Source organism: Pseudophryne corroboree, chromosome 7 (assembly GCF_028390025.1).
Source record: "Pseudophryne corroboree isolate aPseCor3 chromosome 7, aPseCor3.hap2, whole genome shotgun sequence".
Classification (NCBI taxonomy): domain Eukaryota; kingdom Metazoa; phylum Chordata; class Amphibia; order Anura; family Myobatrachidae; genus Pseudophryne; species Pseudophryne corroboree.
Window position 1 is genome coordinate 47,466,948 of NC_086450.1, and position 15,254 is coordinate 47,482,201.

The 15,254-nt window shown below is 44.4% G+C and overlaps 1 protein-coding gene across 3 annotated transcripts in view; it reads right to left on the bottom strand.

Annotated features, from left to right (window-relative positions):
* ERBB4 (erb-b2 receptor tyrosine kinase 4) overlaps positions 1-15,254 on the bottom strand; it is a 1,260,323-nt gene that overhangs the window by 32,811 nt on the left and 1,212,258 nt on the right. For 2 of the 3 annotated variants that reach the window (XM_063933142.1, XM_063933141.1), the window contains exon 26: positions 3,789-3,836. The exons of the other annotated variant lie outside the window; for it this stretch is intronic. In XM_063933142.1, the coding sequence (XP_063789212.1) occupies positions 3,789-3,836 (48 nt within the window). The remainder of the gene's footprint in view (positions 1-3,788; positions 3,837-15,254) is intronic. 3 annotated transcript variants of the gene reach the window in all.

The window sequence follows — 15,254 nt, forward strand, 5'->3', positions numbered from 1 at the left end:
AACCGGCTCCTGTCATTTTTCAAACACAGCCTGTGACATGGCAGTTAGGAGCGACTTTATCTCCATTCAAGGCTTAGTAAATAGACCCCAAAGTATCAGCCAATCAGCTCCTAACTGCCATGCTACAGGCTGTGTTAATAAAAGTTGACATTTAGGAGCTTACTCAGGGATTGGCAGCCGCCATACACATGGAAGACGGGCACACACTGCTCAGCCTATCATCAATAAGCCCGCCCCAGACTCCTATTGGCTTGTTTCACAGGAGTCTGAGGGCGGGCTTATTGATGATAGACAGGCTGAGCAGTGTGTACAGCGGCTGCTGATCCCCGGGTAAGGAAGCCAGCACATATGTTACATACAACTTCCCATGTATGTTCATATGCGCTGGCCAGCTCTCCCCACACACTTCGGTCGGCGCTGGAGCCCGGGAGCAGGTTCCGCCGCTGGTTGGTACTCACATCTCTCTCCCAGATTTGATACCTATCCCCATAATGAGAAGGCTCATTGAGTTTTTCAAATGACGGAGAATGCTCCCATTGACTCCAGTGAAGAAAGAGTTACACTTTGAGTTAACAGCTTTTTTGTCTTCCCGTAGAGTAGTAATTAGTGTATTTGCCACAGCTTTCCACCACTTGCTGACCTAAAGCCCAGTCCCAGCATCAGAAAGCAAATGACTGATTGATTCAATTACCGGGCTGTCTTCTCAGTCACCATCCCTCCTGTGCTGGTGCTGGACACTATATTAATGATGTTCCTTCTATGTCTCTTCTCGTAATGAATAGTTTGATGGCTAGTCTTATTTGTGCTCTGTTTATGAAGATACCCAAGTGCCAGGGTTCTATGGTAATCATTATATGGCATTCTCTGCTAATTAATATATCTAGTGCCTCGCGCTTGTCTTCCTGCAGGAAATCTAAAGGTTCAGGAGGAGCCCCGTACTTCTTTATATCTCCTTTTTCCCATGATCCTTTACAGTTGGGTTATTGCCGATCTGTTCAAACCCACTGACTGTTACGGCAGGTTGACATCTTTTAAATGATTAACTGTAAACTCATAATAGAAAGCATCATGTTCAACAGTACAGGGTAATCAATAATGAATTTGTTCAATAAAGGCGCTTTTTTCATTAATTACTGGACTTCTGCCTGCTGCTGCCATACAATGTTACATGACACATAACAGGTAATGACAAAGACAAAGGCATTTACAGGGGTCATAGAACATTCTGTGTTGGGCAAAGTGTATTTCTCTTTTTTAGGTACCTTCAAAGTGTCCCTATATACTGTACACCAACAATAGCCAGATTAAGAAGGATGGTACAGGGGATACTGTACCCCGGACCGCTTTCTCTCGGGAGTCCTCCCCAGCTGGAGCACACTGACATCACTAGCTCTCCCTCTTGTGCAGCAGGAGAACATGGCAACAGGAATCCGTGCAGGACAGTATGCAGTGCATGCAGAGACACAGGAGTACTATGGAAAAGAAGTGTTTGATTCCGCACCTGCCAGTGTATTATTATAATAGATAACAAAATAGACAGTAAGTGAGAGGCCCCCTAGTGTCATCAAATTGATGGTGCATCCAGAGTCAGTGGATATAATGGATTACATCAAAAGAAGAAGAAGACTCTTTGTAGAGTGCACTCTTAGAAAAATATAGTCGTATTAGAATGGAGGAAATTTAGATTAACAGCTATGTTTTAATTTCCTCCATTCTAATATGACTATATTTTTCTACGAGTGCACCCAACAAAGGGGGTCATTCTGACCTGATCGCACGCAGCAACTTTTTGCTGCCCGTGCGATCAGGTAGATGCCGCCTATGGAGGAGTGGTGTTTTGCATAGCAAGGCTGCGTTCGCTTGTGCAGCCGTGCTATGCAAAAAAAAATTTGTGCAAAAGAAGACTAGGGCTAGACATACTTACCCTGTGCAATCACTTCAGCGTGGCAGTTCCAGGAATTGACGGCAGACATCCGCCCTCCAAACGCCTCTACACGCCTGCGTTCAGATCTCCACGCCCCAAAAACGGTCAGTTGACGCCCGGATCCGCCTTCCTCTTGTCAATCTTCTTGCGGTCGCCGCTGCAACCGCTTTCTTCAATGGAGGCGTCGCTGCCCGGCGATGACGACGCACCTGCGCAATGCGGCCGTAGCGCATGCGCAGTTCCGAACCGATCGCACGGCTGCAAAGAAGCGCAACGTGCGATCGGGTCGGAAATGACCCCCAAAGAGTCTTCTTCTTCTTCCTTTGATGTAGAGACTCAGGAGTATCAGGTTTCATCAGCTACCAACACAGCTTCCCGACCAGAGGAGAGATAGGAGGGGGAAGAGAGCTATAAGTGATCCAGGGATCCCACCTTTTCCTCCTCCCCTGGGTGTCTGGGTCCTGTGTAACCTGTTGTTTATTTAAAGTATTTGGGTTTAGAGAGAGACACACACAGAGAGTCCTCCTGAGTCCTGTCCCAGTGTGTAAGTAGTACAGTGGCTGCTGCTATTCTTGCATGTGACAAGATAAATGATAGATTTTATTTTTCTAAGTGCATTTTAAAGTTGCTTAAGTTGTCTTTGTTCCACTACAAGAACACTTTATAAAATAGTTGTCTCTCAGTTAGGCGGAGCTATATACAGTACCGAGGTATTATTAAACTATCAGTTTCAATGTAATATACACCATTGGTTTAATTTTAATATACACAATGCATACCTCCCAACATGACCCATGTCAGAAGGGACAAAATGCTCTCTACCTGGACTTCCATCTTAATGTATGACTGCAATCACCTGTGTTGAAACACCTTTCTTATCAATTAAATAGTTCAACACAGGTGACGCCAATAATATACGAGAGGGAAGTACAGGTAGAGAGCATTTTGTTCCTCCTGAAATGGAATATTGGGAGGTATGCACAATATAATATACACCCCCCCCCCCTTCCCGGCACTCCTGTCCTAAGTGCTCCAGCCCTTCCAAGGCTTAATCCAGCCCTGACACCCGTAGAGTTAGCCATTTTGTGTGAGACAATATTCAACCTTTTACTAAATGGCTGCAAGCGGTAGGAAAACTGGGCTATTTGTGCCTGCTCCAAGCCTTGGTTAGAGTTTGCTGTATGTGAAAAGGATAGAATAGTGGATTTAGCAGAGATCTACAGAAATTTGGCTTGGACACATAAAGAAGAAGGCAAATAGGAGGAGATACATAATAGTGCAAATGAATACTTGAGATAAGAGTTTTAAATGGCCAAATAGAGCATGTGATAGATAGCGACTTTCAGCCGAGAAAAATGCACAGTGAGCTAACCCCGATCATATGGCAGATGGGCGTTTCTACGTGATAGAGTCAGCTTAAAGTCTTGTGCCGAAACTTCCTGTTCCAGTGACATAGGGCCACATAGCCACGTAGAAGCTGACTGTGCAATACTGAAGAAAGCTCCACCAATCTCTCGGCGAATGCCCTTCTGGCACTTTAACAGTCAGTTATGGACCTTAGCATGGAAATTTGAAGGTAAGAGATGAGAGAGAAGTATGGGGAATGAGGAGTGAGACATAACTGGAGACACATGTTCTAGGGGCTGGGGAAAGGAAGGTATTTTGTCAGTCATTTTGGCCAATATAAATCTTGAGTTTGGCTGACAAGGTCTTAGAAAAAAATAATAATTTAGCCATGATGTAGTTTTGGCATGACATGCTAATGTCAGTCTACTGTAAATACACCCCTAGGAGAAACCAATAAACAACCAGAGGGTAAGTCAGTCAAGACATTAAAAGATTAAGGCCAATGTGAAATACTTACTCCTGACATAGGGGTGTAGGCAGGAGGAGGGCTGTGTCCAATTTCACTCTGATAGGAAAGAAAAATGGGATGATGGGAATAAGAATGAAAAGAATTCATGAGCTGTATGAGCTAGTAAGAAAAAAGCATGCATCACAGTGACGCCATTTCCTAAGCTTGGCTGCAGGTTATTACCGTACTCTGAAACAGACATATTCCGCAATGTCATAGCTCTCAGGACTGTGCACTATGTTAACATACTATTCATTTCTGTTTACTGATGAAACCCACAAAAGTTGGGTGAATGGAGACCTTTAAAGTGTACTTATCACCTTTACTCCCACGGAGGCGGCCCTAATGAGTGAGCCAATACACTATGACTGATGCTTGAGAATAAGGTTTCAGCTACTTCATTTGTTTTTATTGGGATAAACTGTGGCCTATTGGTTCTGCCCCAAAATGGCCTCCATTGACTGTAGGTGTCCCATCTACTTTAAGCATTCAAGTCTTTCTGGGTTTTGATTGCGAAACAAAAACATCTATCTATCTATCTATCTATCTATCTATCTATCTATCTATCTAACTATCTATCTGTCTGTCTGTCTATCCATCCAACATGGCTACTCCTCAAGGAAGCAGAGGATTGAAAACAAAGCACATACAAACAATAACCTATTTTTTTAATTCAAGTATATGAAAATACTGCACCATGAGTGGCCCTTGGCCGTCTTTCTTGGGTGCATCTAGTATAAGGATATATTTGTAGGGTCCATCAACATCAGCCATTCTTTAACAGAATACAGCTGGTTGATTTGGGTGAACCCTATCCATATGAGGGGAGAGTACTGATTGGAAGAGGTCTAGATCCATCAGTCATTTCAGATAAGCAAAAATACAAGAATTTATTATGTATGTATTGTCATGATCCAGGCTATTTCAAGTAGAAATAGGCCTGTTATAATCAATGTATGTGATATCAATATTCTGATCGATATATCAATGTACCAGTATGTGATTTGCATGTCAAATGGTCTTTGCATGTCAAATGGTTGAAGCTTGATTGATCTGCTGGCATTTCATTGTAGCCACAGAACTCAGAGACACACTGACTGCTTAGGTATGAAATTCCTCGTGACCAGAGCTAGTTTAATTACCCCAGAACTAGAGCTAGGGCCAGAAAGGTGTTAAGCCCTTCCTGGTCTGTGTCCTCTACTAGCCATTTATTTACACAAGAACCATGGCCAGAGCTTCAAAGGAGAAGAAGATAAGGCCATTCACCCCTGAGGGAGTGGCTGGGAAGCCAGGTATGAGCTGACACTCAATACCTTCTCTGGCTTTGGAAGGGTTAAAAAACAAACTCTCCAGAGGGAGGGGGGTTGAACATGCAACATGAGTTTTAAATAGGAGAAACAAAGAGTGAAATTGTGCATTATCAAAGAAGCGGGTCAGGAGAAGCATCCAGGCTCTGTAATGTCCCAATAGCTGAAGAGGCTTCACTTCATCCCATCGTTCCTCTCGGCATGTGCTAGGATCAGTGGGTTTTTATCTCCCTATTTTTCTTTTTCTTGAAATTGTCTTTTCTGACGTGACTTTGACTTTTTATCATTATATTCTTGTAACTTTCTTTTTTCTGTAACATAAGCTTTGAAGTGTTTACTTAAATTAAATAATCAATTATAGCTCTGTATTGTCTGTTGTGTATCCATCCCAACTCTCTGAAAGAGGCGTTACCAAAATATTAATAATTCTGGGTGCAGGCAAAAGCCATAAGTTTGCCTTGGGTCATACCCTAAACGTTTGTACTTTGGCTGGTGGCAGTGACCGTGTTGAAATTAACGCACGTGCTCAGGTATCCTTTAACGGTGTCACATGGCAGGGATTCGCAGATTGGCGTATCTGGGGAATCGCCGTGCCTAGGATCGTGACATGTATAATTATTGAAACGTGTGCGCATCCAAGTGGATGCATATCTGGATGGATATCCACTGTAATTACTACTCTGTAGGCATTCCTTCTGTATTTGTGTATATATATATATATATATATATATATTTAAATAAATACATTTTATATATATATATATATATATATATAGCTATATAGATATAGATAGATAGATAGATAGATAGATAGATAGATAGATAGATAGATAGATATATATGTTGTCCATGAGAAAAACATTCTCCACTTAGGTCAACTTCAGCCACGCCGTAGAAGTGTGGCAGGGCATGCTTGGATGTGTAGTTCACCAGCAGTTGGAGTGCTACAGGTTGCCTAACTGAGATAAATTATAGGTACTTGTCCCCCTTAGTAGGTTCGATACATCCCCCCTCCCCTACAGATTCTACAAGCCGCAGGTACAAATCCCAATGCAGAGCCTGTACAGAATAAGATAATCCATCCATTTGCTGCCGCACAGAATTTATAGTCACATGTAACCCCCATGGCGTCATTAGTAATAACTTATTACACTTATTCAGCTGCTTCTGACAGTTTCAGCAGAACCATGGCCTCAAGCCAGTCCAGTCCTGCTTGCCCGTGCTGACAAGGTGTAAAGGCAGTTACCTACAGAACCTGTATCATCTCGTCGTACGGCAAGCATGACAGTAATAGACAGTTCCCTTAGCCTGACATTAAGATCCAGGAATACTAAGTACACCTCTATTCAAATCTAATTTATGGCTGTGTCGGACGGATGATTTACAGCCTATTTCTGCTTTCATGTCAAAATGTAGGGATGACTTTTCAGTGGTTTATAAATCAATATGTAGGGCTAAAAGGACAATTCTTGGATTTCTACATGACTATTATGGTAAATCCACTAACGTGGCAAGCGGCAATGAGCTACAGTTCCACGGTATCTATCATGCCAACGTATCATTAGATAAAAGATCTTCTTACATTGAGATGGAGCCTAACAGAGTATAAGGTCAATCCAATTCCATTTTCCTCCACACCCATGGAAGTCTGTAGATCTATCATTGAATATTACTCTATGGGCCTGATTCAGTACGGATGGTGTAATGGTTAGCATTACTGCCTCACAGCACTAAGGTCATGTGTTCGATTACGACCATGGCCCTAACTGTGTGGAGTTTGTATATTCTCCCCGTACTTGCGTGGGTTTTCTCCGGGTACTCCGGTTTCCTCCCACAATTCAAAAATATACTGGTAGGTTAATTGGCTTCTGACAAAAATTAACCCTAGTGAATGTTTGTGCGTATAAATGTGCTAGGGAATATAGGGGGTAATTCCGAGTTGATCGCAGCAGGAATTTTTTTAGCTGTTGGGCAAAACCATGTGCACTGCAGGGGGGGGGGGATATATAACATGTGCAGAGAGAGTTAGATTTGGGTGGGTTATTTTGTTTCTGTGTAAGGTAAATACTGGCTGCTTTATTTTTACACTGCAATTTAGATTGCAGATTGAACACACCCCACCCAAATCTAACTCTCTCTGCACATGTTATATCTGCCTCCCCTGCAGTGCACATGGTTTTGCCCAACTGCTAACAAAAATCCTGCTGCGATCAACTTGGAATTACCCCCATAGATTGTAAGCTCCACTGGGGCAGGGACTGATGTGAATGGCCAAATATTCTCTGTAAAGCGCTGCAGAATATGTATGCGCTATATAGATAACTGGTTATATTAATAATAATAGATTCAGAGTTTTACGTAAATCTGACCAAAACTGCGCATGAGTTGTGTTGCGGCTGCAGGTCCGGTTGCAGTGTTGGGGAAGCCGCAGCCTGATTGACAGCCTGCAACCATTTGGAGGCGGGGAGAGTGGCTGCTTAATTATACGTGGGCGTGTCGGCCCCGTTTTCTGGGCGTGCCATGGCCTGTGTCTTCTTCATATTCGGACACAGATTAAGTGGCCTCAGCTGTGCAGGTGGGGCGGCCATTCTGAGCAAGCTGAGATTTACCCAGATGGCCGATGGCTGCCCGATGGTGGTCCAATGCTGTCAGAGGCAGCACTTGGATCTGCAATGCCAGCAGTGGGCGTATTTTGTTCTTAGACGCTTAGTGCGGCATTAGCATATTTTTGCATGCAAATAGCATACAACTTTGAATAAGGAATGACCTAGTGCCAAGCCAGTGACGTTTAGATGACATCACATAGTAACTGCAATCAAATGCAGCTGGAGGATAAAGCCAACGGCTTACATGGCGGGTCACTACTAGAACGGATTGTTTACGTGCGGTGAGATAATCATCAGATCACATACAGGACATTGGGTAAAAGAAAAAGATGATACTGCGCTCTCTGTGTGATGGACACCTGTGGAAAGAATGCAGCTGGGGGCACGGCTGCACTACGTCAGCCCAATTAGGAAATGCCAATAGATCGATAGTAGCTCCCTGCGCACAACTCCACAATAAATGCAATGTAATCAGCTCAATGTAATAAATAAAGATAATTTATTTCAATGTTTGTCTTCATTAAACTTTTATATAGTACACTAAAATGAACAACTCCTATATCATGTATATGTGTTACAATTAAGATAAATGGATTCTTCTGTTGTTATAATCTACAACCTAGTACCGGTACACCAAACAGGAACATACATACAGATAACACATAGACAAAACAAAACAAACAAATATTGTCAATTGATGGTGAATTAATAAGGTAGTGTGAAGCGCCTCGTGGCGTCTTACTCTCATCTACCTATCTGTTTAAGAACTAGTTCTCATATGTGAGAGTCACAGCCTCATACGAAAATGATCCAATAGAGGTACAATGTGTGGAAAGTCTCTGTCCCAAATGGTCCCGGGTGCGGTGTCTTACCCCCTTTATGCACTTAATGTCCACTGATTAGCCTTTGGTGCAAGAGGGATTAAATACTCACCCTTCAACATAAAGCAGAAATGGTCTGCCTACCTCATCCGTCTGATACTGTCACTGTCCGGAGTCCCGTGCGGTGGCGAGCGTCCTTCTCATGAGAAAGGTTGAAGTCTGCCGGCAGACTGACTTGCGGTGCGCTTCCGTGTTCGGCGCCGCTGTCGTGGAATCGATGTGATCGGCTATCAACGCGTTTTGCCTGAAAGGCTTCGTCAGGATTTCCGATATGCTGATTCCCTTTCCTCTTTCCGTTTATAGGATGCTGATGCGTTCCAAAGGATAGTACTTCCTCTTCTCTGCGTTCCACAGCTACTTCCGGGCATTTATCTCCTCATTGGGATTTCTTTTATTCTCTCCCACTCTCCATATTACAGTGCATGAAATTCCGTTTTTGATACCTTGTATTCTTTACTCTCTTACAATGGCTACAGAGTGTCTAGTTCCATATAATTTATTATTTGTTGGATAAACACAAAACACAAGACCACATTGAACACTGCATCTAATTGATAACAATAAAATAAAATGATTAAACTGTATATTCATAAATAAATAGAATATATTTGCCTAATAGCTATCACTAAGGAATGAATAGGTTCATAAATAAATGTATAAATAAATATAATAAAGATAATCATAAAAGATAGAAATTTGGGTATAATTGTTAAAGAATAAATAATAAAATAATATAATAAAATAATACCATCTGATATTATCGACCCCCACTAAAGAATGAGTAATAGTAATAAAAGGATCCCTCCACTTAATTTATAAGATAATTCATATATATTATAAAAGATATTGTACTGCATCATACATATACATATATATGTGTACGTATATAGGCACATATACCAATTTCTTTACAGGCACATGTGACTGGCCATAATAAAGACCAAGTTTATAAGGAAAGGAAAAAAGAGGGGAGGGGAAAGGGAGAAACTTTGTAAACGCATCAGCATCCTATAAACGGAAAGAGGAGAGGGAATCAGCATATCGGAAATCCTGCCGAAGCCTTTCAGGCGAAACGCGTTGATAGCCGATCACATCGATTCCACGACAGCGGCGCCGAACACGGAGGCACACCGCAAGTCAGTCTGCCGGCAGACTTCAACCTTTCTCCGGAGAAGGACGCTCGCCACCGCACGGGACTCCGGACAGTGACAGTATCAAACGGATGAGGTAGGCAGACCATTTCTGCTTTATGTTGAAGGGTGAGTATTTAATCCCTCTTGCACCAAAGGCTAATCAGTGGACATTAAGTGCATAAAGGGGGTAAGATACCGCACCCGGGACCATTTGGGACAGAGACTTTCCACACATTGTACCTCTATTGGATCATTTTCGTATGAGACTGTGACTCTCACATATGAGAACTAGTTCTTAAACAGATAGGTAGATGAGAGTAAGACGCCACGAGGCGCTTCACACTACCTTATTAATTCACCATCAATTGACAATATTTGTTTGTTTTGTTTTGTCTATGTGTTATCTGTATGTATGTTCCTGTTTGGTGTACCGGTACTAGGTTGTAGATTATAACAACAGAAGAATCCATTTATCTTAATTGTAACACATATACATGATATAGGAGTTGTTCATTTTAGTGTACTATATAAAAGTTTAATGAAGACAAACATTGAAATATATATCTTTATTTATTACATTGAGCTGATTACATTTGCATTTATTGTGGAGTTGTGCGCAGGGAGCTACTATCGATCTATTCACATACAGGACATTCTCTATACTGTATGACACTACATTACACAGCTGATAAAGCATTAGCGTTAAAGAGAAGACATCAAGCAAAACAACATAACAGAACAACAATCCCTGTCTAAGGTGACCATTCACTGATTACATTCTCTCCCAGACGGAGCGGTCGCCTGCTCAGGCAGAAATATTCCCATTTCCTCACCACGTATCTCTGAGAGCAGTGAATGCCAGGGAACTACCAGCGGAGCTTACCATCCGGGTGCCCCAGGAGCAATGTGCCTCTAGAATCATCAAGTAAATAACAACAAAAACTCATTGACTGGGATTACGGCTGGATCCCTCTCAGCAGTCTGCTTCTTATCATTGACCTTTAAGATTTGATATTTTCAATATTGCTTGGCGTTTAAGGTACACGACTGAGCGCCCGCGTGACTTTACACACATGACAGACGCGGTTCTAAGGGAGATGTACAGTAATAAACACATGGCATCAGCAGGCTGCATTTTATATTAAACAAGATACTGTCTGGCTTCCACAGACCCCCTTTGCCCCTTCTCAGTATAATATATCTACTTACTGTACCGACTTAGTATATTGATCAACATATTTACTACACCAATTGTTTTACGATGGCTGTATTCAAATATTCTGATCTTTACTACATAAGCATACCTCCCAACATTGGGAGAAGATAAGGAGGAACACATTGGTGCCGCCCGCCCGAAAAGGGGCGTGGTCTATAGAAAAGGGGGCATGGCTTCGCGGGAGTGCGCTGATCGTGAGCCACGCCCCTGTTTTTCATCAGTATGGGGGAATGGCTAGCGCTGTGGGAGCTGCTGGCATGCCCCCTGTCCCTCCGTCTCTAGTGAATAGCGTCTACTTACTGGGACCCATCGGCATTCTGATCCTCCGGTTGCCGCTGGCGCAAATACTGCCGCAGCGACCACTCCCCCGTTACCTCCCACAGGTGATACCGATCAATTACTTTTGAAAATCCTCTCTGAAAATACCACACATGAGCAGGCAAGATATAGCTCCACTGCATACAACACAGACGTTTCACCCATCTCTGGATTAGCCCAATAGAGGGATAGATATGAGGAGTATTGCAAAATTAATAGTAGATAGATGCATGTGACATAGATTGCTGCAATAAGCCCTACTTCATCTGCAGCATCCGTCACATGGCTTTTGACACAACTTCCTTTTTTTGCCTTGGGCTCTGTGTCCTACAGTAAACTATACATGCAACAGATCACTCATACAACAGTCAGAACGTATCCGCTGTGAGTTCCTGTTTTCCTGGGCTTGCTGGACGGATTACATTGCGATGTGTGAAGGGACACTGAGAGGTACTGTATGTCCTTGTGATCCTAAGAATCATTTTCTCACTTCCCTTGTCAGAACATGGGGGGCAATTCCAAGTTGATCGCAGCAGGAATTTTGTTAGCAGTTGGGCAAAACCATGTGCACTGCAGGGGGGGGGGGGGGCAGATATAACATGTGCAGAGAGAGTTAGATTTGGGTGGGTTATTTTGTTTCTGTGCAGGGTTAATACTGGCTGCTTTATTTTTACACTGCAATTTAGATTGCAGATTGAACTCGCCACACCCAAATCTAACTCTCTCTGCACATGTTATATCTGCCTCCCCTGCAGTGCACATGGTTTTGCCCAACTACTAAAAAATTTCCTGCTGCGATCAACTCAGAATTACCCCCATGAGACGTACAGCGTGGATTAGATTCTATAAGACTCCTGCCACGGCTGTCACTGTGGAAGCCTACCTTAGGTAACAACATACAGGAGCCACCATGGAACATTTTCTTGGAATAAATGGAGTGGAATAAATATAAAATGTGATGTAAGAGGTAATATATATTTCTCTTACATGAGTTCCAGCATTTGCTGATTTGGGGCAGTTATGACAACCTCTCGCACAGTGGGGAGTACTAAGCAAAAAGTACCACAAGTGTTTGTCTTTCATGTTTTGTTATTGTGACATACTGTAAGGAAATGTAAAAGCACAAAAAGAAAGGAAAGCGGCTGCATATGATTCATCATAGATAGGGGCGCAGGAACCTTGCTAACGTCTACTGTTTTCCCATCATCTTTGTCATGCCCTTATGTAATTGTTCTTATGGATACCAGAGAGGTCATGACTGAGGAACAAGTGTTAGCACTTAGTACAACAGGAGACCAGAAGCAAAAGTTTAAACATAATTGATCAAACTGAAAACATGACAGACGCTATTCAACTTAAACAGACTGTGGAGCTTATTCTAAGTCAGATGCATGGTGCCAGTATATATATATATATATATATATATATATATATATATAAATATATATGTCAGTTAACTTCCATATGCTTGTCGTCCATCTCTGCCAGTATCCTGCTGTCTCCATGTGTATGCATCACCCCACACACTGTTATTCCATCTTTAGTCATAGCCGACATAATTACTAGCGACACTTGGTGTGTGGTATGAAATGTCGAGATTCAGAATGTTGACACCAGCATGTCAACAGTTTCTGATTGGTGACAGTCAGAATGCCCACATAGACATTAGGTCAACAAGCAATACAGTATGTTGACATTCAGAAATGTTGACATGACTAAAATATCGACATGTTCATGACAACATTTGACATGTCAACACCAGAATGTCAACATACCGTTTTTTTGAATATTTTAACATAACGCTAACCCTAACCCTAAAAATAACACAAAATTGTACTGTCGACATTTGTGACTGTCAACATTTTTCTTGTCGACACTGCAAACCTGTCAACATTTTAAATCCCGGCATTTGCTCCCACCCCATGCTGGGTGGAGATTATCTGCTGAAAAAAGGCATCCCATCTCTGTTCCCACACCTCAAACTAACTGGGGGTCAGGCAACAAGCCTACTACACCCCCATGAGATGCATCTGTGCCCAGTTACCAGCCCGAAACGCCATCTGGCCATGCATGGAGCGAACTGCCTTCTATATTATTCATTTCTAGAAGTGTGGTAGTTTGTGTCGCTGAGGTGCCACCTGAGTCACTGAGGCATCACCTTTGAATTCCACGGGTGGTGGAAGTATATACAGTAGCTGTATGGTATAGCGGGCAGAGTGATAGAATATTCATCTCCTACAGTATATATAATAATAGCCCAGAGTGACTGTGTGGCTAACGCTGGGCGTGGCTAGGAGTTCTCATTGGGTTACCGCCAGGGTAGATCCTCCCCCTGGTGACGTCAGAGGTCACTTCGCCACGCCCAGCGTTAGCCACACGGACACTCTGAGCTATATAGGAGATAACCTTAGCGGCAGGTTTTTCACGCAGGGGGGCAGATGTATTAAGCCTGGAGAAGTGATAAAGCAGTGATAAGTGCAAGGTGATAACGCGCCAGGCAGTCAGCTACTAACTGTCAATTTACATATTGGAGCTGATTGGCTGGTGCGTTATCACCTTGTACTTATCACTGCTTTATCACTTCTCCAGGCTTAATACATCTGCCCCAGGGTACGGCTGCGGGGTAGACAAGCTCTCCAGGAGCGGATCTTGCCGCGGCCAAGAAGGAGGCCGGGGCGCCGCATCCTGAGGGGTGCTGCCAGGACTGCAACTCCCTTCGGCCCCCGGGGCAGCGTGTGACATCATGCGATGCGGGCAGCAGCTGAGTAGCTCTGGCCGTCCCGCTCCTCCCCCAGTCACACGGCAGGGCCGGCCGGGAAATGAGGGCAGGAGCAGCCGGGGAATCCCCGTCAGGACTGCAGCTCCCCGCAGCCACTGGGCCGGGGGAGGACATGGCGGACAAACCTCTGTTCGTGCTGGGGAGGCTGCGCTTCCAGCAGGTGGGTGAAGTCCGCTACGCGGTCCCCGGCGTAGAGGGGGCGTGTGACAGCTGGCCCCGCCCCCACACCTTGATCAGGTCGCTCTCATTAGTTGCCTCTCCTGTCACTCAACTTATAGCCGGTTAGGCTTGGAGCCGGCTGCTAGCCGGACTGGACCACTTGGGTTGATGAGGGCGTGGTTGGTGTGAAAGGGCGTGGTCAGGGGAAGTGGCCCGGGGTAACGTCGTGTGGGTCTGCTGGATGCACCTCACGCAACCCCGCACCCATCCCTCCCCCAACCGCAGCACCACCACATCCTACCTCAACCGCCGCACCCCCGCAACTGCCCCTCCCCCACCCGCGGTGGCTCCGGACCACCTCCCCCACCGTGGCACCCCCACAACCGCCCTTCCCCCACCCACAGCACCCCCGCAACCGCGCCTCCACCACTCATGGCGCCCCCGCTACCGCCCCTACCCCCCCCCCCCGGGTCTCCCCCCGCAACCGCCCCCTCATGACTCTCTCCCCCACCCGCGGCACCACCGGACCACCTCCCCCATCCGTGTCTATCCCTCACCCCCCCACTCCCCCAACCACAGCACCTACTAGGTGATTCACCGTGCCCTGCGTGTGCTGTTCATGCCATTGCAAGTGCCTACAGCCCCTTAGCCATCGCACGTCCTTTGTCCGTGCAATATTCAACCACTTACTAAATTATGATTGGAGGTAATACTCCATATAATAACAATAACGATTAAGGGGGCGTAGCCATTGTGATGGTGTGAAGAGCGCCCGTAGGGCATGATGAACCGCCTAGTTGTATTATATTCAGCTCTGAAAACACACACACAAACACTAAACCAGAACTTGGGGACCTGCGCAATTGCAGTTCTAATGCTAGTATAGTACCAGTTACAGTGAATCAATTACTGTCTCTGACCATAGTCAGGGACACCTTACTGGGGTCCCTGACTGTGACAATTCAGCGGAATTAGCAGTTTGGCTTGTAAAATGCGTGGTGAAAGGAAAGAGGAGTTCAGGAACCAATGGCAGCTAAGAAAGCAAAGCTCACCCACATCTCTATCACAAAGTTTAT